The sequence below is a fragment of the Ostreococcus tauri genome (assembly GCF_000214015.3).
Source record: "Ostreococcus tauri WGS project CAID00000000 data, contig chromosome 15, whole genome shotgun sequence".
In the NCBI taxonomy this organism is placed as follows: domain Eukaryota; kingdom Viridiplantae; phylum Chlorophyta; class Mamiellophyceae; order Mamiellales; family Bathycoccaceae; genus Ostreococcus; species Ostreococcus tauri.
In genome coordinates, this window is record NC_014440.2 from 221,504 (window position 1) to 244,856 (window position 23,353).

The 23,353-nt window shown below is 59.3% G+C and overlaps 18 protein-coding genes across 18 annotated transcripts; 11 read left to right on the forward strand and 7 right to left on the reverse strand.

Moving 5' to 3' along the window:
* Positions 1-388: 388 nt before the first annotated feature.
* On the forward strand, positions 389-1,348 carry OT_ostta15g01265 (Regulator of nonsense-mediated decay, UPF3; the record flags this gene model as incomplete). The annotated part of the gene is made up of 1 exon (XM_003083223.1): positions 389-1,348. One exon carries the CDS (start codon positions 389-391, stop codon positions 1,346-1,348), a length of 960 nt encoding a protein of 319 aa, XP_003083271.1.
* Positions 1,349-1,415: 67 nt separating this feature from the next.
* On the forward strand, positions 1,416-3,404 carry OT_ostta15g01270 (von Willebrand factor, type A; the record flags this gene model as incomplete). Its single annotated transcript, XM_003083224.1, has 1 exon — positions 1,416-3,404. One exon carries the CDS (start codon positions 1,416-1,418, stop codon positions 3,402-3,404), a length of 1,989 nt encoding a protein of 662 aa, XP_003083272.1.
* A 158-nt stretch (positions 3,405-3,562) lies between these two features.
* On the forward strand, positions 3,563-4,024 carry OT_ostta15g01280 (unnamed product; the record flags this gene model as incomplete). The annotated part of the gene is made up of 1 exon (XM_003083225.1): positions 3,563-4,024. One exon carries the CDS (start codon positions 3,563-3,565, stop codon positions 4,022-4,024), a length of 462 nt encoding a protein of 153 aa, XP_003083273.1.
* Positions 4,025-4,147: 123 nt separating this feature from the next.
* OT_ostta15g01290 (Protein of unknown function DUF3228) lies at positions 4,148-4,810 on the reverse strand (the record flags this gene model as incomplete). The annotated part of the gene is made up of 1 exon (XM_003083226.1): positions 4,148-4,810. One exon carries the CDS (start codon positions 4,808-4,810, stop codon positions 4,148-4,150), a length of 663 nt encoding a protein of 220 aa, XP_003083274.1.
* Positions 4,811-5,119: 309 nt separating this feature from the next.
* OT_ostta15g01300 (G-protein beta WD-40 repeat) lies at positions 5,120-6,772 on the forward strand (the record flags this gene model as incomplete). Its single annotated transcript, XM_003083227.1, has 1 exon — positions 5,120-6,772. The coding sequence occupies one exon, from the start codon at positions 5,120-5,122 to the stop codon at positions 6,770-6,772; it is 1,653 nt and encodes a 550-aa protein (XP_003083275.1).
* A 66-nt stretch (positions 6,773-6,838) lies between these two features.
* Positions 6,839-7,351, reverse strand: OT_ostta15g01310 (unnamed product; the record flags this gene model as incomplete). The annotated part of the gene is made up of 1 exon (XM_003083228.2): positions 6,839-7,351. One exon carries the CDS (start codon positions 7,349-7,351, stop codon positions 6,839-6,841), a length of 513 nt encoding a protein of 170 aa, XP_003083276.2.
* A 245-nt stretch (positions 7,352-7,596) lies between these two features.
* On the forward strand, positions 7,597-8,757 carry OT_ostta15g01320 (Domain of unknown function DUF4341; the record flags this gene model as incomplete). Its single annotated transcript, XM_003083229.1, has 1 exon — positions 7,597-8,757. One exon carries the CDS (start codon positions 7,597-7,599, stop codon positions 8,755-8,757), a length of 1,161 nt encoding a protein of 386 aa, XP_003083277.1.
* A 170-nt stretch (positions 8,758-8,927) lies between these two features.
* OT_ostta15g01325 (unnamed product) lies at positions 8,928-9,335 on the forward strand (the record flags this gene model as incomplete). The annotated part of the gene is made up of 1 exon (XM_022982394.1): positions 8,928-9,335. The coding sequence occupies one exon, from the start codon at positions 8,928-8,930 to the stop codon at positions 9,333-9,335; it is 408 nt and encodes a 135-aa protein (XP_022841151.1).
* Positions 9,336-9,625: 290 nt separating this feature from the next.
* OT_ostta15g01330 (Major facilitator superfamily domain, general substrate transporter) lies at positions 9,626-11,008 on the forward strand (the record flags this gene model as incomplete). Its single annotated transcript, XM_022982395.1, has 1 exon — positions 9,626-11,008. The coding sequence occupies one exon, from the start codon at positions 9,626-9,628 to the stop codon at positions 11,006-11,008; it is 1,383 nt and encodes a 460-aa protein (XP_022841152.1).
* A 42-nt stretch (positions 11,009-11,050) lies between these two features.
* OT_ostta15g01340 (S-formylglutathione hydrolase) lies at positions 11,051-11,911 on the forward strand (the record flags this gene model as incomplete). The annotated part of the gene is made up of 1 exon (XM_003083231.2): positions 11,051-11,911. The coding sequence occupies one exon, from the start codon at positions 11,051-11,053 to the stop codon at positions 11,909-11,911; it is 861 nt and encodes a 286-aa protein (XP_003083279.2).
* Positions 11,912-11,950: 39 nt separating this feature from the next.
* On the reverse strand, positions 11,951-13,120 carry OT_ostta15g01350 (Alcohol dehydrogenase superfamily, zinc-type; the record flags this gene model as incomplete). Its single annotated transcript, XM_003083232.1, has 1 exon — positions 11,951-13,120. The coding sequence occupies one exon, from the start codon at positions 13,118-13,120 to the stop codon at positions 11,951-11,953; it is 1,170 nt and encodes a 389-aa protein (XP_003083280.1).
* Positions 13,121-13,358: 238 nt separating this feature from the next.
* On the reverse strand, positions 13,359-13,586 carry OT_ostta15g01360 (TFIIH subunit TTDA/Tfb5; the record flags this gene model as incomplete). The annotated part of the gene is made up of 1 exon (XM_003083233.1): positions 13,359-13,586. One exon carries the CDS (start codon positions 13,584-13,586, stop codon positions 13,359-13,361), a length of 228 nt encoding a protein of 75 aa, XP_003083281.1.
* A 118-nt stretch (positions 13,587-13,704) lies between these two features.
* On the reverse strand, positions 13,705-14,619 carry OT_ostta15g01370 (Pseudouridine synthase, RluC/RluD, conserved site; the record flags this gene model as incomplete). The annotated part of the gene is made up of 1 exon (XM_003083234.2): positions 13,705-14,619. The coding sequence occupies one exon, from the start codon at positions 14,617-14,619 to the stop codon at positions 13,705-13,707; it is 915 nt and encodes a 304-aa protein (XP_003083282.2).
* A 135-nt stretch (positions 14,620-14,754) lies between these two features.
* Positions 14,755-16,356, reverse strand: OT_ostta15g01380 (Protein kinase-like domain; the record flags this gene model as incomplete). Its single annotated transcript, XM_003083235.2, has 1 exon — positions 14,755-16,356. The coding sequence occupies one exon, from the start codon at positions 16,354-16,356 to the stop codon at positions 14,755-14,757; it is 1,602 nt and encodes a 533-aa protein (XP_003083283.2).
* A 144-nt stretch (positions 16,357-16,500) lies between these two features.
* Positions 16,501-16,737, forward strand: OT_ostta15g01390 (unnamed product; the record flags this gene model as incomplete). The annotated part of the gene is made up of 1 exon (XM_003083236.1): positions 16,501-16,737. The coding sequence occupies one exon, from the start codon at positions 16,501-16,503 to the stop codon at positions 16,735-16,737; it is 237 nt and encodes a 78-aa protein (XP_003083284.1).
* A 105-nt stretch (positions 16,738-16,842) lies between these two features.
* OT_ostta15g01400 (EXS, C-terminal) lies at positions 16,843-18,093 on the forward strand (the record flags this gene model as incomplete). Its single annotated transcript, XM_003083238.2, has 1 exon — positions 16,843-18,093. The coding sequence occupies one exon, from the start codon at positions 16,843-16,845 to the stop codon at positions 18,091-18,093; it is 1,251 nt and encodes a 416-aa protein (XP_003083286.2).
* Positions 18,094-18,160: 67 nt separating this feature from the next.
* Positions 18,161-18,762, reverse strand: OT_ostta15g01410 (Small GTPase superfamily, ARF/SAR type; the record flags this gene model as incomplete). Its single annotated transcript, XM_022982397.1, has 2 exons — positions 18,161-18,630; positions 18,744-18,762. The coding sequence occupies 2 exons, from the start codon at positions 18,760-18,762 to the stop codon at positions 18,161-18,163; spliced, it is 489 nt and encodes a 162-aa protein (XP_022841153.1).
* A 685-nt stretch (positions 18,763-19,447) lies between these two features.
* Positions 19,448-23,272, forward strand: OT_ostta15g01420 (Serine/threonine-protein kinase, active site; the record flags this gene model as incomplete). Its single annotated transcript, XM_003083240.2, has 1 exon — positions 19,448-23,272. One exon carries the CDS (start codon positions 19,448-19,450, stop codon positions 23,270-23,272), a length of 3,825 nt encoding a protein of 1,274 aa, XP_003083288.2.
* Between the last annotated feature and the right edge of the window lie 81 nt (positions 23,273-23,353).

The following is a 23,353-nucleotide window of genomic DNA, read 5'->3' on the forward strand; positions in this document are numbered from 1 at the left end:
ACGCGAGAATGAAAGAAGGTATGGTTCGCGGAGATAAGTTGAACACGTATGAACACTACCTTAAATCGGTCGAACAAAATGAAATCCAACCTTTCAGAAGCAACAGCACTAGCGGTTAAAGACTAGTGAAGGCTAAGGGGGTGTGTTAGGATTGTTGCGGGCTAAATATGATTGTATAGCCTTCCCGAGTCTTGAATAAGTGATGAGTTATGACTCATGACGTGTAGACTCTAGTTAGAGTCAACAGGCTCGCTATTTTTAATCATCATCAGATCTTTACGCACAGAACGCGCTACGACGCGATCACCACAGGACCTTAAGCTTACATATAGTACTATGTAAGACACCACCGCGCCCATCACGGCGCCCGCACGACGCGACGCCCGCGATGGACGCCCGCGACGCCGCGCGCGCCGGGCGCGGACGCGGACGCGGCCGAGGACGCCGCGCGCGGTCGGCGACCCCGCGCGCGTCCGCGCTCGACGACGCGATCGCGGCGGGATGGACGAAGATCGTCATCCGTCCACTCCCGAGCCGTCTCGCGCGCGAGGCGTTCGAACGCACGCTCGCGCGCGATGGATTCGACCCACCGAGCGCGTTCTTTGACTGGGTGGGGTATCGCACGGTAGGGCGTGGGGGGGTGGATGGGCGTGGGACGGCGCGAAGGATGCGCGCGCGGTCGATCGCGTACGTCGCGTGTAAGACGACGGAGATCGCGAAGCGGGTGAGAGATCGGTACCACGGGGCGACGTTTCGCGTGCGCGCGCGTGATTCGGAGGGACGGGTGATCGAGGGGGAGGATGGCGTGGAGGAGACGCGGGCGACGGTGGAGCGGGCGCCGAGTCAGTGGACGCCGAGGACGTTCGGGGAACGGTACGCGTCGACGAGCGGCGAGACGAACGCGGTGAACGCGTTGGAGGGAACGATCGAGAGCGATGCGGAGTATTTGAAGTTTGTGAGCGAGCTCGAGAGCGAGCGGACGCGGACGCGCACCACGGGGGCGGTGGCGCCCAAGCAAGAGTCTGCGCGACGGAAATCCACCGCCCTCTTGGAGTACATTTGGAAGAAGCGGGCGGCGGAGGAGCGCGCGAGTAAGCGAGCGGCGAACGGCGGGAAGGGCGCGTCGAAGACGAAGAAGACCAAGCAAAGGGGCGACGCGGACGCTGGGGAAAACAAGAGCGACAAGCAACTTCTGGACGCGGCGCCGAAACGGAGAAACAAACAGAAATCAAAGAAATCTTCACAGGCGAACGGCACCGCCGCCGCCCCCGTCGCACCCGGCGGGAAGAAGACCGCGCGGACCGACGACAAACGCATACCCGTCCCGAAGGCGTCACTCGAGCGTTAGATAGCGAATAGTTTGAACGTCGGGAATAGGAATCGACATTTTTCATCCGAGACGAACGAGACGACACATGCTCGCGCGCGCGCCCTCGTCGCTCCCTCGCGCGCGCGTTCGCGCGCGCGCGCGCGTCGTCGATCCACCGACGCTCCCGTTCACCGCGATTTGTGATCACGCCGCGGTGAAAACGGCGCTGCTGCTCGGATGCATCGATGACTCGCTCTCCATCATTTGCACTGGGCGAAGAGGCAGTGGGAAATCAATCTTGTGCAAAAGCGTTCGAGATCTCATGCGAAGCGACGCGCCGTTCGTTTCCATCCCGTTGGGAGTGACTGAGGATCGAGTGATCGGGACGGTGGACGTCGAGCGGAGCGTGCGAAGCGGGGCGACGGTTTTACAACGCGGATTACTCGCGAACGCGCACGGCGGCGCGCTGTACGTCGATGAGATTAATTTGCTCGACGACGCGTTGTTGGCGATGATACAGTCAAATATCGCGGCTGGTATCGTTCGTACCGAACGTGAAGGGCTCAGCGTGACGGCGCCGTGCCAGTGCTTGGCTCTCGCGAGCTTCAATCCCGAGGAGGCTGAGTTGCGAGCGCACGTCGTCGATCGGTTCGCGATGATATGCTCTACGGACGATTCAGCGATGGATATGAAAACTCGAATCGAGGCGTTGGACGTCGCGATGCTTTGGCAAGACGATTGGCGGTGTGTCGTGCGCGAGCACGAGCACGAGCAGAGCGAACTCCGGGCGCATTTGGAGATCAGTCGCGCTTTATTACACGAGGTGACGCTTCCCGAGAATCAGGTGTGTCGCATGGTGAAGATCGCAGTCGAAGCAGGCGTTCAAGGACACAGAGGCGATATTTTCGCGGCAAAAGTCGCGAGAGCGTCCGCCGCCCTCCGACATTCGCTCATCGTGAACGACGGGGACGTGAACGTCGCAGTGTCGCTCGTGATTTTACCGAGAGCGACGAGGGATCCACCCGAGGACGCGCTGACGCCGCCGCCGCCGCAGGGAGCTCGACAAGCCCCTGCGGATCGAGGAGAAGACGAGGAGAAGGATGAGGCCGAAGACGACACGGATGATGTAGACGTGGGAAACTCCGAGCTGGAGCCTCAAGTGCAGGAACCCGATGAAAGCAAGCTCGACGTTTCGTCTCTCATCGACAGTTTCGAGAGGGCCATGCATCGAAGTTTTGCCGAGAAGAAGACGCGAGGCACCGTGAGCGGACGGACGAAAGGTGAGAACGTTTTCAACATCACGAGAGGACGCTACGTGAAACCGATGTTCCCAAAATCGGGTCAGATACGTGGAAAGATTGCGATCGACGCGACGCTCCGAGCGGCGGCGCCGTACCAAATCTTCCGCCGCGAGCGCCGAGCCGAGCACGACTCGCGACGAATCTTCATCACGAAGGACGACGTACGACTGAAAAAGCTTTCGCGAAAGAGCGCATCATTGACCGTGTTCGTCGTCGACGCGAGTGGTTCGATGGCGATGAATAGGATGGCGGTCGCTAAAGCGGCGGTTTTTAGGTTGTTGGCGCTGTCTTACACGAAGCGAGACCTCGTCGCGTTGGTCCAAATGTCTGGTGACGCGGCCTTCGTCGCGCTTCCACCGACGCGCTCGACGATCTTCGTCACGAGACGACTCGCCGTGATGCCGTGCGGTGGCGGCACCCCACTCGCGCACGGTCTCACCGTCGCCGCGCGAGTCGCCGTGAACTCTCGCCGGCGCGGAAAATCCACGGTGGGTTCGGTGCGTCAAGTCTTACTCACCGACGGCCGCCCCACGCGCTCTCTCACGTGGTCGCAAGGAAACTCAGCATCGCGTCAACGCGAGCTCGGACCCGGGGCACCGACGCGTCAGAATTTGCGCGACGAATGCCTCGAAGTCGCCCGCGCCGTTCGCCGACTCGGCGTGAAATCGCTCGTCGTCGACACCGACTCCGACTTCATCGGCGACCGCTTCTGCGCCTCCCTCGCCGACGCCCTCGGCGGGACCTACCACGCCATCCCCAAGCTCGACGCCGTCGCCCTCGAATCTCTCATCTGAACCATCTCCACGATCGAAACGTCTCGCTCGTCGCCTCATTCTCGCCCGTCGCGTTCGACGGATAATCTCTCCTCAGGGTTGTGCCCACCTCTGGATAACGTCTGAACGTCCACCCGTTGTTCGCACTCGCGCACGCCCGCGCCCTGTCACCGCCGCCCATGTCGTTCTCCACCGTCTCTCGCGTCACGTTGCGATCGTCCTTCGTCGGCGTCGCCGCGAAACGCCGCGACGCGGTGAAGATCTCTCGCGTGACGAACGGCGCGCGATGCTTCGCCTTCTTCTCGCGATTTCGCCCCGACGCCGAATCCGCGGGCATCGTCGGCGCGCAGGGACGAGACGATTACGACCGAGACGACGTGGAACATTACTTTAATTACATGGGATGCCTCGCGGTGGAGGGGACGTACGATCGAATGAACGCGCTGATCGAGAGCGGGAAGCACCCGATCGATATCATCCTGCTCTTCGCCAGCGCGGAGGGGGACACGCCGAAGATTGAAGAGATCTTGAAGGCGGGCGCGGATAAGACGGTGGTAGATTTGGATGGGAAGAGCGCGAAGGATTTGGCTGGGAAGGCGAACCCGGGGAAACGAGACGCCGTGCTGGAACTGTTGGCGTAGAGCGACGACGCCGACGTAGATTTTCGTTTTGTCATCGATCGATATCGCTTCGGTGAACGCGTCATCGCGCGTGATTTGTTTGCTTGACTCTCTTCGTTGTTTGATGTTACACGCGATGCGCGCTCAGTCGCCGTTGGCGCCGTCCTCGCTCGCGACGATCGGGGCGTGTCGAGACCAATACGCCACGCTCGCGTCGTACTTGTCCTTCTCCAACGGAACCCCCGAGCCGCCGTGTTCGCGCCCGAGCGCGTTCCGCATCATCGTGATCGGTTGCATCGGCGTCTCGTAATCCTCGTTCTGCGCCTTGATGCTGATGATTCCCCACGGCGCGTTCGGCAGAGGCGCGCGTTCGCCTTTGCTCGGAACCGCCGCCCGCTCGAGCTCCAACTGTTCCCTCGAGTACAATATAACATCCAAGTGCGTCGCCCTCGGCGCCTCCACGTCCGACGCCGAGAACCACCTCGTCAACACCGCCAACTCCGCGCTCGATCGCGCGCCGTACCCCGATCGAAGCAACTTTTCATTCTCCCGCGTGATCTCCACGTTGCCAACCTTCGCGTCGACGAAATTCGGCACGAAGACGTGTTTACAAAACGGCGCGTACCCCTCCACGAGCGCCCCCGACCCTCGCGCGTCGACAATCTCCTGCACCGCGCGCACGAACGCCCCTTTATCGCACGCGATGCGCGTCCCACTGTACCCGTCGTCGTCCCATTGCCTCGACGCGAAATCATCGAGGAAGAAATCTTTCGTCACCGTCGACGCGCTCGACGTCGCGGCGGACATGCGGACGTCCACGCGAGTGAGAACGCGGGCGCGCGCGAGGGTGACGCGGGCGCGTAAACGGGCCCCGATCGCGGTCGACGCGCGCATGGACGTGCGGGGCGATCGCGTCGTGGGGCGACGGTGTGATGTGTACATCGTGTGGGCGAACAGTATGATGTGTACACATCGTGTGGGCGAACAGTGCGAACGGCGCGCCGCCGCCGCCGACCCGCCGATCGACGCGCGCGACACACCGCACCGCGCCTCGACGCCGGGCGACGCCGCGGGACGGCAGCACCGTGACGTCGTCCGCGCGAGGCGTCGACGCCGATGGACGTCCGAGATCACGGCGCGCGCGGTGACGCCGGAGGTTTTCTCCATCAAGGATTGGGGGAGTACCGAAAGCTGCCGACGAAAAAATACCCGGCGCTCGAGCGACGGGAGACGGCGGAGTGGCGATACTGGAGGAATTTCGCGAGCACGACGTTGAGTGAACAGGTGAACGCGGTGACGAGCGTGTCGTACGGTGGAATGGAGAGTGGAAGAGCGACGCTGGCGACGACGAGCGGAGCGCGGGTGACGCTGCACGCGCCGAGCGGAGCGAGGAAATTGCGAACGTTCGCGAGGTTTAAGGACGTGGCGTACAGTGGGGTGTTGCGAGATGATGGTCGAGCGCTCGCGGTGGGTGGGCAGCAAGGGGTGGTGCAGTTGTTCGATTGCGGCTCGCGGGCGGTGCTGCGGAAGTTTTCGGCGCACGTCGCCGCCGTTCGAGCGGTGCGATGGAGCGGAGATAAGCTCCATCTCGCCTCGGCGAGCGACGACGCGACGGTGCGATTATGGGATATTTCTACCGGGAACTGCGTTCGAAGGCACGACGGGCACAAGGATTACGTGCGAGCGTTGGAGCGGAGTCCGGCGTCTGGGGAAATTTGGGCGAGCGGGTCGTACGATCACGCTGTAAAGCTCTGGGACGCTCGAGCGGGACGAGAAGCGGTGATGACGTTCGATCACAAGGTTCCGGTAGAAGACATCGCGTGGTATCCGAACGGGAACTTGCTCGTGTCCGTGGGTGGCGAGGACGTGTGCGTCTGGGACGTCCTCGGTGGTGGACGACTCCTCCAACGACTGCGAAGTCACCAGAAAACCATCACCACCGTGCACGTGCACGACGACGCGGGTCCGCCGTCATTTGCGTCTGGTTTTGAGATGACCGGTAACAGCGCCATCGATGCAAAGGCTCCGCGCATGATCACCGGCTCTCTAGATGGTTTCGTGAAGATTCACGAGCTCGACACCTTCACGGTGACGCACTCGATAAAGTACCCGGGACCGGTGCTCTCGTGTTCGCTCTCACCGGACGCGAACTGCCTCGCGACGGGGTTGGCGAACAAAGTTTTAAGCGTGCGACGTCGAAAGACGCCGCGCAATAAGGATGAATCTTCCGGTTACCAAGGCGTTCGGAGCAAGAAGAAGGGATACACAGTCAAGAAGCCGAGGCGACTAGACGCCGGGCACTGGCGATACTTCATTCGTGGACAGAACTCCAAGACCGCGGCAAATGCGACGCGTGTGCTTCGACAGCGCCGTATTCATCTGGCCGCGCACGATCGAATGCTTAAACAGTTCAGATACGGAGACGCCCTGGACGCGGCGCTGCACATGAGACGCTCAGAGGTCATCGCCGCCGTCATCGAAGAAGTAGGTAGACGCGGCGGTCTACAAAAGGCGCTAGCGAACCGCGACGACGAATCACTGCTCCCAATTCTAGAGTACATCGAGAAGAATATCGCCAAGCCTCGTCACACCGCGCAGATGGTGAACATCGCCAACCGAATCATTGATATTTACGGCAGCGACGTCGGCGCAAGCGCAACGGTTGATAACAGCCTTCGACGCATTCAGGAAAAGGTTAAGACACAACTTCGCCTTCATGAGTCGCTGAGGCAGTTGCAGGGCATGGCTCTCATGATCACCGGGGCGTGAGTGCGTCTCGCCGTAGTTTTTAGACGAATTTGTAAATCCTCATGTTGGATTCCAGCTATAATTTATCTAGTGCGAGTGGCACTCGAAAGGCATATCTACCTTATCGACCGCGCCTCGCAGAGCTAGCGCTAATTTATGGTGTTCTCGCACGAACCAGGCGCGATCGAGCGTGATTTCTAATCCACAGAGTTCATCCGTGAGCGCAAACGCCAGATCTTTAGCGAGGCGCCCATCGTCTCCCCGGACTACGACCGGCGCTGGCACCGAGAGCTCGGCGACGATCAATCCGAGTCTGCAGGAACCCCTCAGCGGCGACTCTGTGGTATCCAAGGAAGAGCTCGCCTCTGCCTCCGCCGCGGTCGACGCCGATCCCGAGAAGGTCAAGGTCACCCAACTTGTCACCGCCATCGTCCAGGCCACGCTCACGATCAAGGCGTGCGCCGACCACGGCGCGAGCGCCAGCGTCCTCGACGCCTGCCTCCGTCGCGTCTCTGACTCACTCCGTCCAGTCGCCATACGCAACCGCCCGGCGTTCGATGCCCTCGACGCCGCCTTGCGCGACTTGCGAAATGTCCTCATCGCTCGCGTCTAGTCACTGCACGCGCACTTTGATCTCGCCTGTAATCTATCGCACTGATCGAGTCATTGAACAAATCTCGAGAGTTCCATCAGACTCGCCGAGCACGCTGACTCGTTGAACAACCTTGAGGGGTCAGTCAATTCAGAAAAAAAATGAAAATCAACCCCCCGCAGTCCACGGTGCGCAGCTTCATCGCGCGCGTCCTCTCGCATTTGCGTTCGCAAAGCCTTCATTCACGCGTACGATGCTCGTTCGCGCGTCCAAGCCGACGGTGCACGCGACGAAACGCGTCGCCAATGTGAATTCTAAGAAGAATATCACTCGGTCCACGATCGCCCGTAAACCGCTTCGCGAGGCGGTCATCGTTAACCATCATGGGCCGATGGTGAACTTATTGTTCACCCCCGACGCCGCGCTCGCGGGCGGTGTCCTGATCGGCGCCATGACGGTGGCGAAGCGATTGAACTCTGGGAAGAATCTCGGCGTGAGCAGCGAGACTAAGGCGTTGATGCGAGGAATCTCCGCGCCGGCGACGACTTTGAGCTTCTTGCTCGGGTTATTAGCGGCCGGGTACGCGGCGCCGATGGTGCTCGGGGCACAGGCTGCGGTGCCGATGGTTGAGGGAACGCGCGCAATCGTCGCCGGAGCGCTTGTGGGCGCCGGTTCGTCGATCGGATGTGGTTGCACGAGCGGACACGGCGTGAGCGGGATCGGACGATTGAGCACGCGGTCGATCGTGGCGACTTGCGTATTTATGGCGTGCGGCGCGGCGACGGTGGCGGCGTTCGGTACGGTTGGTGAGCTGCACGTGTCGGAGGCGACTCGGACGCTCAACATGCTCGCAAGAGCGCCCGAGGCAAAGATGATTCTCTATGGGAAAATCGTCGCCGCGGGCGTTGCGATCCAAGCCGCGCTTTACGCACTCGCCAAGCGCGAAGGCGGAGGGATCACCGACGTGGTGAAGAAGCTTGAACTTGCGAGTGAAGGTTTCGTCGGTTTCTTCTTTGGACTCGGTCTCGTCGTCTCAGGAATGACCAACCCGGCCAAGGTTGCCGGGTTCTTGGCGTTCACGTCCAAGGCGTTCGACCCTTCGCTCGCGTTCGTCATGGGTGGGGCCCTCACGGTCGTCATCGCGTCCACGTACGCCGCTAAGAAAGTGTTCGGTATTCTCCGTCCGTCCATGGCGCGCGAATTCACGACGCAGGCCAAGTACATCGACAAAGAACTCATCATCGGATCTGCCATGTTCGGCGCAGGTTGGGGCTTAGCAGGTATCTGCCCAGGCCCTGGACTCGTGAATCTGGTCATGAACGCCGGTCGCGAGATCACTCTGTGGTGCCTTGCCTTTTTCATCGCCCAGGCGGCGCATCAGCGCATAGCTGCGGAGTGCAAGTTCGAGGAGTGATGAGCGCGAGCGACGTCCATCCGCATTCGAAATCACAATAGAAACCCACCCCTTCGCGCTCGCTCTCGCGCGCACCTCGAGAGCGAGCGCGAGGACCAAGACGTTCCTTGTAATAAGCGTTTGTTATAATATCCGCTGCCACTCCCACCCCATCGTCACTCGTCGCCGCCATGCTCACCGTTCGCGCGCTCGCCCCTGTTCCGCACCCACGCGCCCGTACGTCGCGCCCGTCGACGTCCGCCGTCGCACTGCGCTCGCGCACCGTCCCACGCGTCGCGCTCGTCGACGCCGAGCGCCCGTCCAGGACGCGGCTGGGGCGTCATCATCAAAATCATCATCAACGCCACGGCTGCCGAACTCGAGGTGTTCCGGTGCTCCAGTCCCTCCCGCTCGTCGGGTGGGCCTTTAGTTCGCCCGTCATGGCCATCATCTACGTCTTTGTGGCCGTGAAACTGTTCTTGGGCTATTCCAAGACAACTTTTGGGAACAGCGTCAACCCGCTCGTGATGTGCGGCTTATGGCCCGTGCTCGCGATCGTGAGTCAGAGCTTCAGGGATAACGTCAAGCGAGCGATGTGAATTGATTCACGGATTCGCTCGTCATCGCGTCGGTGGTGCATGTCGATTGATGATTTACGTCGGACGCTCGCGCTGTTTGTAACAGAAAACAGAAATATTTTTTTAAAAAACGTCCGCACACGTCGACGCGCACGGCGTTCTCGCGCGGATAACGGGCTTACTCGGTGGAAACTCTCGAGTTGGTGCGTTCGAGCTCGCGAACGTATATGCGCAGTAGACGAACGCAAATCAAAAGGTCGTCGTCGGCTCAGAGTTTTGATTTCTGGACCAACCCGAGAAGAAACCGCACGATGCACGTGACGTTCGCCGTCATGTGCCTCGGGTTAGCTCTGGTGTTCGCTGATCAAAATCTCTTGGCGCCCAATCTCACGGCGATCGCGAATGACCTGGGATTGGATGAAAAGGAGAGGGACTACAAGCTCGGCGGACAGATAGCTTTTGCGTTTTTTCTGCTCGGCGCGCCCGCATCAGTGTTGATCGGATCGCTGGCGGATTACTACTCGAGGACGCGATTATTCGCTTGGACAATGTTGCTGGGGTCGTGCCCGAACGCGCTTGCGATATGGGTGACGACATTTCGGGAGCTCTATTGGCTCCGAGCCTTGACTGGTATCGCGGTTGGCGGCGCGGCACCTCTGACGTACTCGCTGTCGAGCGATTTGTTCGATTCGACGGAGCGGACGAAGATGAGCGCGGTGACAGGGTTGGCGATGACGCTCGGGGTCGTGTTTGGGCAGGCGACGTCGGGGTTTTTGGGTGAGAAGTATGGGTGGCGCGTCCCGTTCGTCGTAGTGGCGATACCCGGGATGTGTGTCGCAATAGTTTTGATGTTCTTTGTGGAGGAACCCAAGCGTGGAGCTATGGAGTCGATCGAAGACGAAGAGCACAGTCAACACCACGAGTCCCTGGTGCGCTCGCGTCCGACGACGCCGTCGATCGCTGAGCGACCAAGCGCACGCGTGGATTTCGGCGAACAGGCAAAGCGGTTCACTCACAAGTTGCGAGGTATTGTATCCGTTCGTACCGTCGCTCTCTTCTTAGCTCAAGGTATCTCAGGATGCGTTCCATGGAGCATGATTAACACCTTCTTTAACGACTACCTCGCGCAAGACAAGGGATTGGGTGTGAAGCACAGCACGGCGCTGTTGGTGACGTTTAGCGTCGGAGGAATGGTGGGTACTGTCGGAGCCGGTTGGTACGGCCAAAAATTGTATAACGAAGAGCCACAAAAGGTTTCAATCTTTATGGGCGTCTCGGCGATCGTCGGCGTGTTCCCGACTGCATATCTGGTCTTGGCTGACTACAGAAACTCAGACTTTGACATTGCTACAAAGGGTCTCATCGCTTTCGTCGCGGGTATAATCGTGTGCTGCGTCGGCGTAAACATTCGAGCAGTATTGCTCAATGTCTTGCATCCAATCAATCGAGGCACGGCGTTCTCCCTCTTCATGCTCACCGACGACTTGGGAAAAGGTTTGGGACCACTCATTGTCGCCCTTCTTGTTGACATGCTTGGTCGCGAGTCGGCTTTCTTCCTTTCCGTATTGTTTTGGATCCCGTGCGGTCTTCTCATCGGTGCCTCGTCGTACACTGTGCCGCATGATCTACAAACCGTCTCTGAGCGCTATCAGAAAGATCTCGCCGAGGAAAACCGTCTGTCACGAACCGATTAATCTGTTGTAACTGCACGCTCGCTTACTTCACTCGCCGCCTCGATGTCTCCCGCTCCACCCAAAACCCTCTCCACGGTCCGCGCCTTCGACGGCGTCCTCCACAGGTTCCAACACGACTCCGGTGTCCTTAAATCCTCTACGGTTTTCTCCGTGTACGTCCCGGACACAGACGATCAACAACTGCCAGTCATCTATTACCTCAGTGGACTCACGTGCACCGATGAGAACTGCGCGCAGAAAGGGTGCGCGTTCGGTCCGTTGCGCGAGCGCGGCGTCGCGATGGTGTTCCCGGACACGTCACCGCGCGGGGAGGGGACGCCGGACGACGCTGCGTACGACATGGGCCAAGGCGCGGGGTTCTACGTAGATGCCACCGAAGGCGTTTGGGCAGAGCGGTTTCAAATGTATAGTTACATCGTCGATGAGCTCCCGGAAACGCTGAAAGCGTGTGGGCTACCGCTCAATTTAAACGCTTGCTCGATCACGGGGCACTCCATGGGTGGACATGGGGCGCTTACGATCGCTTTGAGGAACCCGGGACGGTTCGCCTCGGTTTCAGCCTTTGCTCCTATCGCGAATCCAACAGCAGAGGATTGTCCGTGGGGACAGAAGACGCTAGGGGCGTACTTGGGGAGCGCGTCGTCGGATAAAGCGAAATTACACGACGCGACGGAGCTCGTTAAGTCGTGTGAGGGGTTCTCGGCGCCGATTTTGATCGATCAAGGGGCGTCGGATAATTTTTACAAGACGCAGCTCCATCCCGAGCGCTTCGTCGACGCCGCCAAGGCGAAGGGATTGGATGTTACGTATCGCTTACACGAGGGGTACGATCACTCGTATTTCTTTGTCTCCACGTTCATGCGCGATCACATCGAGTTTCACGCTCGTGCGCTTAAAAAGTGACGGTTGTATTGCATATTTTAATTTGGATTTTTAATGTTTTCAGTCCATGGACAACACGCAACGCAAACACTTGCCCGCGTGCAGCAAGTCGAAAGCCTCGTTGATTTGCTCAAACTTCATGCGATGCGTGATGTATTTGTCTAGGTTCGCCTTATCTCCGCCGGACATGACCTTTTCGACGAGCTTCGGAACCGCAACGCGGCTCTTGTACCCTCCGAAAGCAGTCCCCTTCCAGGTGCGACCGGTGACGAGTTGGAACGGTCTCGTCGAGATCTCCGTGCCAGCAGCAGCGACGCCGACGATGACGGACGTGCCCCAACCCTTCCTGCAACACTCGAGCGCGCTTCGCATGACGTTGACGTTACCGACGCACTCGAAGGAGTAATCGACGCCGCCGTTGGTCATCTCCACGATGACGCTCTGCGTGTCCTTGCCCGGAAACTTGGTCGGATTGACAAAATCGGTCGCCCCAAATTGGCGCGCGATCGCCTCCTTCTCGTCGTTCGTGTCCACACCGATAATTTGACGCGCGCCGGCCTCGACCGCCGCCTCGATGCACGCTAAGCCAACCGCGCCGAGACCGAAGACGGCCACCGTGCTCCCGGCTTCGACGCCCGCCGTATTGTGCACCGCGCCCCATCCAGTGGACACACCGCATCCGAGCAGGCACACCTTATCGAGCGGCGCCGCGTCGTTGTTCACCTTCGCCACCGCCACCTCGTGCACCACCGTGTACTCTGAAAACGTCGACGTTCCCATGAAGTGAAAAATCTCGCTCCCGTCGCGCGCGAGCGTGAACCTCGGCTTTTCATCCGTCTTCATCACCCCGCGACCGGTCCACGCTCGAACCGCCTGGCACAGGTTCGATTTCGGGTGCAAACAGTGCTCGCACGGGTTCTCGGAGATGTCGGCGCAGTACGCCTGGTAACACGGGATCACGCGATCGCCTGGTTTGCACGACGTCACTCCGGAGCCGACGGATTCAACCACGCCCGCGGCTTCGTGTCCGAGCACGCACGGGAACTTCCCCTCGCTGTCGAAACCGTCCAGGGTGTACGCGTCGGTGTGACACAGCGCGGTGAACATGATCTTGATCCTCACCTCGCCCGCTTGGGGAGGAGCGACGACGACGTCGACGACCTCCAGCGGTTGCTTGGGCGCAAAGGCCACCGCGGCTTTACACGTGATCGGTTTCCCTTCGTGCGACATCGTTCACGCGGCGTTAAATCACGCGTCGATCGGTGGAATAGATGTTACACGCACTTTTTCACGAGCGTGCGACCGCTCACGACGCGCGTCGATGTGTGAGGTGCTAGTCCTATGTTACAACTCGCTGACGTCGCGCACGGGGCCTCGCGCGAGCGGGACGCGGAGACGACGTCCCCTCGATCGATCGACCGATCCGCGACGGGGTGACACGCGTTGAGAAACAGTGCGCACATCGAACTCACTGCTTGCTCATCGCGTTCGGCGCGACGTATTGCGTCGTCTGTTGGTACCGCTCGATCTCTCGCTTGACTTGCTCCGCGCGCTCCGGTTGAATCAACACTCTGCGCTCGTCCAGGTCGGCGATGACGAACTTGCCCTCGGCGGGGGCGATGGCGTCGAGGTGGAGAACGTACTGCTTGATCGGGACGTCGGTGGTGAGCATGACGCCGTGGACGGCGGAGACCATCGCGACGAGAGTCGCGGTCTGAGGCGGCGACGAACGCGCAGCGGGACGCCGCGGACGACGGGACGGTAAGGATGGTCCGAGCGCGGTGACTATTTCATCTAACGGCTAATCTAATGATCTATTCGATGTGGGCCCAATCTGGGGGATCGACGGTGACGGTGACATCTTCGCCGGTTCTCGGGTGCCGAAAAGTAATCGCTTCGGCGTGTAAGAGCGCGCCCGGTAAGTCGCCGATCGCGCTCGTACTCGCGCTCGCGCACGATTTCACGCGAATTGGACCACCATAACGTACGTCACCGGCGAGCGGGAGTCCAAGTGAGGCGCAGTGTAAACGAATCTGGTGCGTGCGTCCCGTGATGGGCGAACATCGAGCAAGTGCCAGGCGCGCGTTCGATCCGTCCCGCTCCGGTTCGCAGTACTCCAACTCCACACCCTCGACCACGCGCTCGACTCGTATGGTCGTAACACACCGCTTCACGCGATTATTCCCCGGTAAATCGCGATCAACGTCGTTCACGTCGTACAAACGATACAAGCCGTATCGCGCACGTCCGTGCCCGCTTTCCACTCTCACAAGATCCCCACTCCCCCACGTCCCTTCATCCGCGTCGTCCACCACCGCGCATAGCGCGACGTACCTTTTCGTCACCGTCCCGCGCGCGAACTGCCCCGCCAGGCTCTTCACCGCGTTCCCGTTCCTCGCGAAGATCAACGCCCCCGACGTGTCCCGGTCCAATCGGTGACAGCACCGCGCCTCTTCCCCGCACAGTTTCGTCTCGCGTCCGCCCTCGCGCGCGTCGCGAATCACGCGAACGACGCCGTCGGTGCGAACGGCGTCGATGACGTCGTCCACGTACGCCCTCGTCGGTTTCACGAGCACGAAGACGTCGTCGTCGGCGTACGCACAGACGAGTTCGAACATCCTTCGTTCCGACGATGACGCGCGCTCCGTCGCGCGCGCGCGCTCGAGCTCCACCTCACGAGCCTCGGTGCTCGGCGGTCCGGGTCTGTGCGTGGGCGACGGGTGATCCATCGTCGCGTGGACGACGAATGGCGCATTGGGCGCAGCGTCGGGTGCGTCGCGTCGCAACGTGCCGTCAGACAGCATCGCGCGCGCGCGAGCTCGCTCGATGCGCAAAATGGGCAAAGAACAGTAAAATTACTAAATTCATTCGATTCGCTTGGGCTTGACTTCGACCGCGACGGCGTCGACGAAGGCGACGCGGTCGTCGTCGATGACTTCCAAGTCGGGCGCCAAGAGCTGGACATAACGATCAAAGTAAATGAGCTGCTTGATGAGGACGCCGAACGCGCGCGGGAGTTTAATCTTGTTATCCTCGGCGGCGCGAATGAGATCGGCGGCGAGCTCGGTGACTTGCTGCTGATCGACGGCGACCGCGGCGCGTTGGGCGCCGGTGTAGTCGTCTTGCTCGACGATGACGGACGGTTCGATCGAGTCCAAAGTCTTGTACACTCGGCGTAAATCGGCTGCGAATTTATCGATATCAACGTCACCATCAGTGGCGCCCATGGTGACGAGCGCGAGCGCCATGCGACGGTAATCACGCGCGGCGGTGGACTGGAAGAACGCCTGCACCGCGCCCCAGATGGATGGCGAGATTCGGCCAACGATGCCGAAATCGATGAAACCGACGCGACCGTCCTCGCACACGATCAAGTTTCCGGCGTGAACGTCAGCGTGGAAGCTCTCGGCCGCGAGTACGCTGCCGAACCAAACGTTCAGCGCGTTCACGAGAGTTTGCTCCGGATCTCTCGTAGTCACAGAGCGAATGGCTTCTAAATCGGTGAGCGGGACGCCGGAGAAGTACTCCATCACCATCACCCGCTTGTTGCTAAATTGATCGTACACGTACGGCGCCTTGGCGATATCCGTTAGCCCGGCGTCCTCGAGGTAGCGGCGAAACGCCGCCACGTTGGCCGCCTCCTTCCTAAAATCTGTCTCCTCGAGCATGGACTCTCGAATGTCGCCGACAATATCCACCAAAGACGTCCTTGATAGCTCCGGATTCAAGAACTGCAACACCTTGCTGACGATGAGCACGAAGCTGAGATCGGCCTTGAGCGTGTCTTCGACGTTGGGCTTCAAAACCTTCACCACAACCTCCTTGTTGCTCCCCAGAAGCGTCGCTCGATGTACCTGCGCAACGCTCGCGCTCGCCAGCGGCTCGCGATCGATCGTCGCGAATACGTCGTCGATCGATCGCCCCAAATCTCGCTCGATCGTTCGCTTCACTGTCTCGAAATCCGTTGGCTCCGTGGCGTCGAGACACTTTTGAAACTCGTCCACGTACTCCTTCGGGAACACGCTCGGGGCGCTCGCGATGAACTGACCGAGCTTCACGTACGTCGCCCCCAACGCCTCGAACGTCCTTCGAATCACCTCCGGCCCGCTCGGCGGTTTACTCGCATCGAAATTCCGCGCACTATCCACCGCCAATCGCGTCAGAGACTCCAACGCGCTCACCGTGCGCGCGACGCCAGGCGTCCCCGCGCCCGCCGCGATGCCCGCGATCTCGCTCGCGAGCACCCTCGCCTCATCCGCTCGACGCAGCGCCTCTCGCGCGTCGAAAACGTCTCGCGTACGACTCGAGAACGCGTCGTCGCCGCCCAAGGTTGACGCCGTGCGCTCGTACGCGTGACGAACGACGCGAATCCGCGAAGACGTCGACGTCAGCGTCATCGTGTTCGCCTCGCGTCCGCGCTGCGCGCGCGCGTTCGCCCTGAGCGCGGACGTCCACGCCGAGGACATCGCGCTTCACGACTTCGCCCTGACCGCGGGCACGAAGCGCGCGCGTCGCGGAGTCCAGCGTCAGTTCGTCGCGCGTGCGAATCTAAAAAACCGCGCTCACCCCACGCTCAGCGCCGCACGCGCGCACGAAACGACCGGAAACCGATGGCGTGGTCGAACTTTATCGTCACCGCCGCCGGCTTGGTCGCCATCGCGTCGTTAATGCGCACGGACGTCCGGCAATCGTCGAGAATGTTGAGACACAACCTGAAGACGATCCGAAAGTGGGTCGAGGACGGCGCGTCGACGGCGACGAAGGCGTCGGAGAAGACGTTAGGGGAGACCGCGGTCGGAAAAGCCATGCGAGACGCCAGAGAAGAGGCGCTGAAGAAGAAGGATTAGATCGCGCGGTGTGGGTGAATTCACGGAGAATCTTTCGAGCGGGACGCTGCGCGAACCGGAGACGTCAAAGGTTAAGGAAACGCGTGCGATTCGGTGACGCGGATCATGGAGGCATCGCCGACGGTGGTGGAACGCGCGGTGATCGCGCGTACGTCGGAACCGGGGGTGGAGGCGAGTGGGATCGCGAGACGGGAGCGGCGGTGGCCGAGAGGCTTGGGCGTTACAGCGGCGTGGCTGTGCGGGATCACGCTCGTCATCGCCCTCGCCGGGGGGCTGAACGACGAGCGAAGGGTGCACATGCTGAACGTGTACTATCAGGCGCCAACGGTGGTGACGTTGGCGCTGCTTCTGTGGGGGCACAACCTGCGGGTGTGGCAGCGTCTTCGTTTGACGCCGTCGCCGTTGGTGTGCTTCGGCGTCGAGCACAGCGAGTCAGTGACGTTCGAGAACGTGTATAGAATCGCGCACGCAAGCGCGGTCGGGTTGCTCGCCTCGATGTTGGCGTTTTTGTACACGTACGACGTGGACGAGCCGTTCGCGGCGACGGCAGTGATACTCGTCACGTACATTGTCCCGATAACGGTCACGATGTGGCCCACCAGGACGAAGGGTGTCGGTGAGCTACGCGCGTACTTTCGCGGGCTGATATTCAACTGCCTCACCCCGCTCGTGAGACCAGTCGCCTTTGCCGATTTCTTCTTTGCCGACATTCTTTGCTCACTGGCAAAATCTCTTAGCGACATAGAGCGCGTGTTCTGCAGCGCGCGACAAGGAATCATACTGATTCACACAAGCGCCGGGAAGTGTGGTGATAGGAGCTGGACAATTCCAGCCGTGCTGATCGTTCCGTCAGTCATACGCTTGCTGCAGTGCCTTAGACAATACGCCGATACGCGCGACAAAAAATGCTTGTACAACGCGTGCAAGTATATGAGTGCGTTTCCGGTCATCATCATCTCAGGTGTTCGACACTCCATCGATCATGACGATTGGGTGTACTTCTGGCGCCCTCGCTGGATCGGTTTCTGCGTCTTGAACACTATTTTTAGCTTCTACTGGGACATCAAACATGATTGGGCACTGACGATGTTTGGTGATCCAGCGCGACGAGCCAGAGAGAAAACGTCCGCGCCGCTGTGGCTGCGCGAGCATCGCATATATGGTTCTCCTAGGGTGTACTACCGAGCGATATTCGTGAATTTCGTCTTGCGGATCGTCTGGACGTACAAGCTTGCGTCGCACCTGCGGCACAACAGCGGCGTGCTATGGCTCGTCACCATGGCGGAGATCACGCGACGCTTCCAGTGGTCGCTGTTCCGCGTCGAGGTGGAGTACATCAGACGTGGTTATGCATAGAATATCCCGATGAAATTAATATTCGCTACGTGTACATCGCGCGCCCGCATGCGCGCGCATCGTCGTCTCAGTTTGCGTGCTGTGTCAACCATTTCAAGCAAGTCTCAATGTTCGTTGAATTCTTGCAGCTCACATTGTAGCAGCACACCTCCCGCCCTGTCGCTCGCTTCAACTCCATGGCCTCGACCACCTCCTGCACCTTCACCGCCCCCCCGAGATCGCTCTTATTCCCCAACACCAACAGCGGTATCCCGCGAAGCGTCTCTCGCTTCAACAACCCATGTAACTCGTTCCTCGCCGTCTCGAACGTCTCTGGCGCCGCCGCGTCGACCATGAATACCACGCAGTTCATACCGCGACAGTACCGCTCCCACGTCCCACGAAAACGTTCCTGTCCGCCGACGTCCCACGTCTTCACGCTCACGCCGCCGCACCTGAGCTTTCGCATGTTAAAGCCAACCGTCGGGATCATGTCCTCCTCGAACGCCCCACCGCCGAGCGCATTTATAAAGGATGTCTTCCCGGCGTTCTGTAAACCTGTTCACAGGTCGCCGCGCGGACGCGCACCTCGTCAGTCACTCGTTTTCGAATTCATCACGAATAATCCAAGAGTCGATCGTTTCGCGTCGCTCCTCGCGCCCACGACGCACCGATCACCACCATCTCCATCTCCGCCCCGAAGAGTAACCTTCGGAACCACGCGAGGAGGGATTCGAGCCACGACGGCTCGCTCGCGGTCATCATCTCGATCGCGCGGCGTGCTTTGACGTATTGTGGCTCTTCGAGTCTAAACAAATTCAAAAAACGACGCACGTCTGTCGTCTTCGTGACATCGCGCGCGCACAGCCCGGCGCGCTGGATGCCGCTGGATACCGCTCGACCGTTCGCGACGTGCGTGCGAAATCTCTCGACCCTCGCGGTTTTTTACGGACGCGCGCCGTCGTGGAGCGCGTCAAAGAGAGGATCGCGCGTTGAGAGGGGACCGAGCGAGATCTTCGGCGTCGAGGACGAATCGTCTTCGTGAACGCGCGTGACGGGACGCAGAGCGCTCTCGAGGACGATGGACTGACGATGGTACGTTTGCGAGTGTCTCTAGGTCGGTGACGGTGACGTTTGCGAGCGAACGAGAGGCAAGGGCGATCGCGGGCGCGCTCGGCGTGGACAAGGAGTTGCGGCCGGACGTCGTCACGAAGACGGTGACGCATCGAAGAGTGAGCGAGCGCGAGTGGGAAGTCGAGGGTAGGTTCGAGGCGAGTGAGTTGAGGTCGTTACGGAGCGCGGTGTCGGGGTATTACGATTTGCTGACGGTGTGCGAGCGCACTGCGGGGGCGTTTGGTGAGCGGTAACGTGCGCGATGCCGAGCGATTATAAGATTGAGGATTATCACACGCTCGAAGCGATCGGGAAGGGTAAGTACAGCATGGTGTACAAGGCTCGACGGAGGAAGACAATTCGGTACTACGCGATAAAGAAGGTGGAGAAGGGGCAGCGAAGTCGTGTGAAGCGTGACTTCCTCTTCTCACGCGCGGTGATGCATGAAAACGTGTTGAAAATCGTCGCTTGTTACGAAACGAGGAATAGTTTGTGGTTAGTGTTGGAGTATTGCGTCGGGGGAGATCTTTTGACTCTGTTGTCGCAAGATTTGAAGCTCCCAGAGCCATCGATCATGAAGTTTGCTCGCGACATGTTTGTTGGTGTGCGCACAATCCATAGTAAAGGGTTGATTCACTGCGATTTGAAGCCGAGTAACATGCTCCTGGACGAAAATGGAAACCTCAAAGTACGCGGGTTCGGACTTAGCAAGGAAGTCACCGTCGTTGCGGCCAAGTCTGGCTCGTCAAAGGAGCTGGCGCATCGAGGGACACCATGTTATATGGCGCCTGAGATGTTCACTTCGGAGGGAGTGCACTCGTACGCGACGGATCTGTGGGCTTTGGGTTGCACCTTGTACGAGTGCGCCGCCGGACGACCACCGTTCACGAGCACGTCGTTGACGTCGCTCATTGAGCAGATTTTGGAGCACGAGCCGAACCCGCTCCCGGCGTCTTGCAGCACGCCGTTTAAGAGTTTGGTATTCGGGTTGTTAAATAAACGTCCACACCAGCGATTGAGGTGGGATCAAGTAGTCAATCACGAGTTCTGGCGCGAGCGCGGTGGAGAGTATCTGGAGGACATGCGAGATTTGGGCGCTGTGACGCTGCCAGCGCAGCCGACGTATGAGGCCTTTGCTGATATGCTCAAAAGAGAGGATCTTGCGATGAAATTCAGAATGCTAGGAAACGCGCGCGAGTCTACATCTCTAGATGTACGTGAGTCTTTCATGCCGGTGCTCACGCCGAGTTTACGGCAGAGCGTCAACGCGTCAAAGCTTTCTCGCATCGCTCGCTTCAACTTGCAGCGTGAAGAGGTAGGATCATACGGATCGGGGAACAACGCCGCCGCCGAAGACGGCGATTTGGCCGAGCCGCCGGGCAGACACGAGGATGTAGAATTAGAGCATCCGGATGCCGAGCTGAATTTCACGGTACCGAACGGCATGGAGGACCTGGACGTGGACGCAGAAGTTGACGAGCGTGCACCGGTCGCTCCGAAATCGCCTCCGCGACAAGCCATGCGAGAGAGTTATGGAAATGAGAATAGATCGGACAATTTCGCCGACACGACTGAAGACTTCATGGAAAAGGATGTAGAAGTGGACAACTCGTCGCCGTCAGGCAGCGATGAAACGACCAAGGTCATGCTCACGACAGGAGAAGCAATTTTGGTTGATTCCAGATCACCAGTGTCCGCGAGTCGATCTGCGAATCGATCTGCGCAGACGGCGGATGAGGACTTTGAGGACACGTCTTCTTCCATGCGCAGCGAGGAGCTACAACCAGCGGAAACACCGGCGTTTCTCGGTTTGCCGGAAGGAAGACGTCGCGCTCAAGCGACGCGTGTTGATGCGGCGGCGGAGGAGTTAGAATACGAAAAGTTCAAGGAGTTGTGCTTGCACGAGGACTCCGATTTAACCGTGCGTCCAATCGTCTCGAATCACAAAATTGAGGCCATAAGAGACGCTTCACATGATCCATCGAAACTTCCGTTCCAAGAGCTTAGCGTCAACGAAATGATGGCGACGTCGCAGGTTGAGCGGGAGGCGTTTTTGTCTCGCATCTATCGCGCCGTGGCACATCCGGCAAACGTGCAGGACAAGGTGAATACTTTGGCATACTTTGAGACGTTGTGTAGGTCTGATTCTAGCGCAAATGTCCTCGTTAACTCGACGCTGATGCCCATGTTCGTGAAGGTTTTGGCGAGCAGCAAGTCTTCGCCACTGAGAATTCGGATGGCAAACATCTTGGGCTTGCTGATGCGTTACGCCACGTTCATTGGGTCTGAGTTTGCGAAGACAGATGCCGCAAAGGTGCTCGCGGAAGCTGTGAGTGATGAAAACCCGCGCGTGAGACGGCGAGCGATGTCAGCGCTCGGAGAGTTGTCATTTTACGTGTCGAATCAGGCGAGAGCGGACGCACCTCAAGTTTTGGGCATCACACAAAATGTTATCGAAGTCTTCCTCAGGACGATAGAGCATGACTCTGATGAAATCACGAGACATTATGCGTGTAAGAGCGTAGAAAACATACTGAAGAAAGGATCAGGCTCGATACAGGAGGCGTTTGCAACTTGCCGAGCGGCGAACATATTGGTATCGATTGTGATGGATGACAGCTTAGAAGACGAGCTTCGAGGCACAGCGGCTAGCGCACTAGCGAGTGCCGTGCGCGTCAAGCCAGAGTCTATTTATGTCGTTGTTGGTGACGATGACCACAGTGATGAAATGCGTGCGGCGCTTATCAAGATGCTCGATGATCGTCGTTCGAAGAAGGTGCAGCAAGCGGCGCTCAACCTTCTGTGTCTGGCTCTCGTTGATGAGAAATCGCGTCTACTCGCAACGCTCATGGAAGTGCGAACCTTGCTTCCGATATTGGCCGGTTTGTACGAGCGTAGTCAATCATCGGTTATCAAAGCAAAATCATTGCTCAGCTTGGCGCTTCTGATACGAGGTCATCCGAAATGGTTGCAGTCGCTGTGCCGAGCGCGCGTGCTACCGATGATCGAATGTCAGCAGATCAATGATCCGTATTTACAGAACTGCTGTGATGCGTTCATCGTGACGGTGGTGGCGCTCGTACCGAAGGTGAACGATATAATATTCCGACACATCGCTCGCTTGCGCTCGGCGGCGTCGAGGAACATGCGTCCGCAAGTGATAGAGCCGTTCACGCTGTTCCCGGTGATCCACCACTTGATGCAGTCCTCAGTGATGAGACAGCGCATGCTCAACAGCGCGTTCGTTCGAGACATCGCTCGGTACATCGAAGCTGCTGAGTTTGAAGAGGACTACAACGGTCGAGAAGAGTTCCGTGTATGCGTCAAGGAGCTACTGGAGCACTGCCACAGCTGCACAGATGAGATCGTGTACAAGGTCGATGCGGTGACGAAGCATCTGCTTCCCGCCCTGTGCGATCTTCTCGAGGGTAGCACCAACGCCGAGATGCGCTTTTCGGCGCTCAAGCTAGTTTATGAGCTGATTCTGCCCCTGCGCGCGGACTTGGACATCGCCACGCAGAGTGGGTGCGATGAAAGAATCATCGCGCATCGATTGGACCAGCTCTTGATGCAGGACCTGTACCCGATGTGCTCGGCATTGATCGACATGGAGCATCCGTTCCCGCTGTACGCGCTCAAGCTGCTCAGCGGCACCGCAAGGCTCGAACCAGCTCTGTGCCGTGAGATAATCAACATCGGTCTCGCGCCGAGATTCTTTGATTTCCTCTCACTTGAGCACACCAACTACGAGCCGAACATCCACCTCTGCCTCTCGCTCGCTCGGAGCAAGTCGATGAAGTCAGAGTCATTGTGGGAGTACGACGCCCCCGCGAAAGTGGCGCGGGTATGCGAGTACACCTACAAAAACGACTTCATCGAGCCCGAGATGATAGAGCCGGCGCTCGGGATCGCCGCCGAGCTCCTTCACCGCGCCCAGAGTGCTTCGAGAGTAGGCGACGCCGGCCTCGATCACGTCACCCCGCTCCTCGACATCGCCCCGACCCTTCGCAAGCTCGCCGACGCCATTCCCGACGGCAGCCTCAAACGCGAACTCCTTCACGCCCTTGACGTCTTCAACGCGCATTAGGCGCTTTTGTCATACTACGCACCCGTCGCGTCGTTTCGGTCAACAACTTCGCGCGCGCCGCTCGCCCTCACACGTCGACGC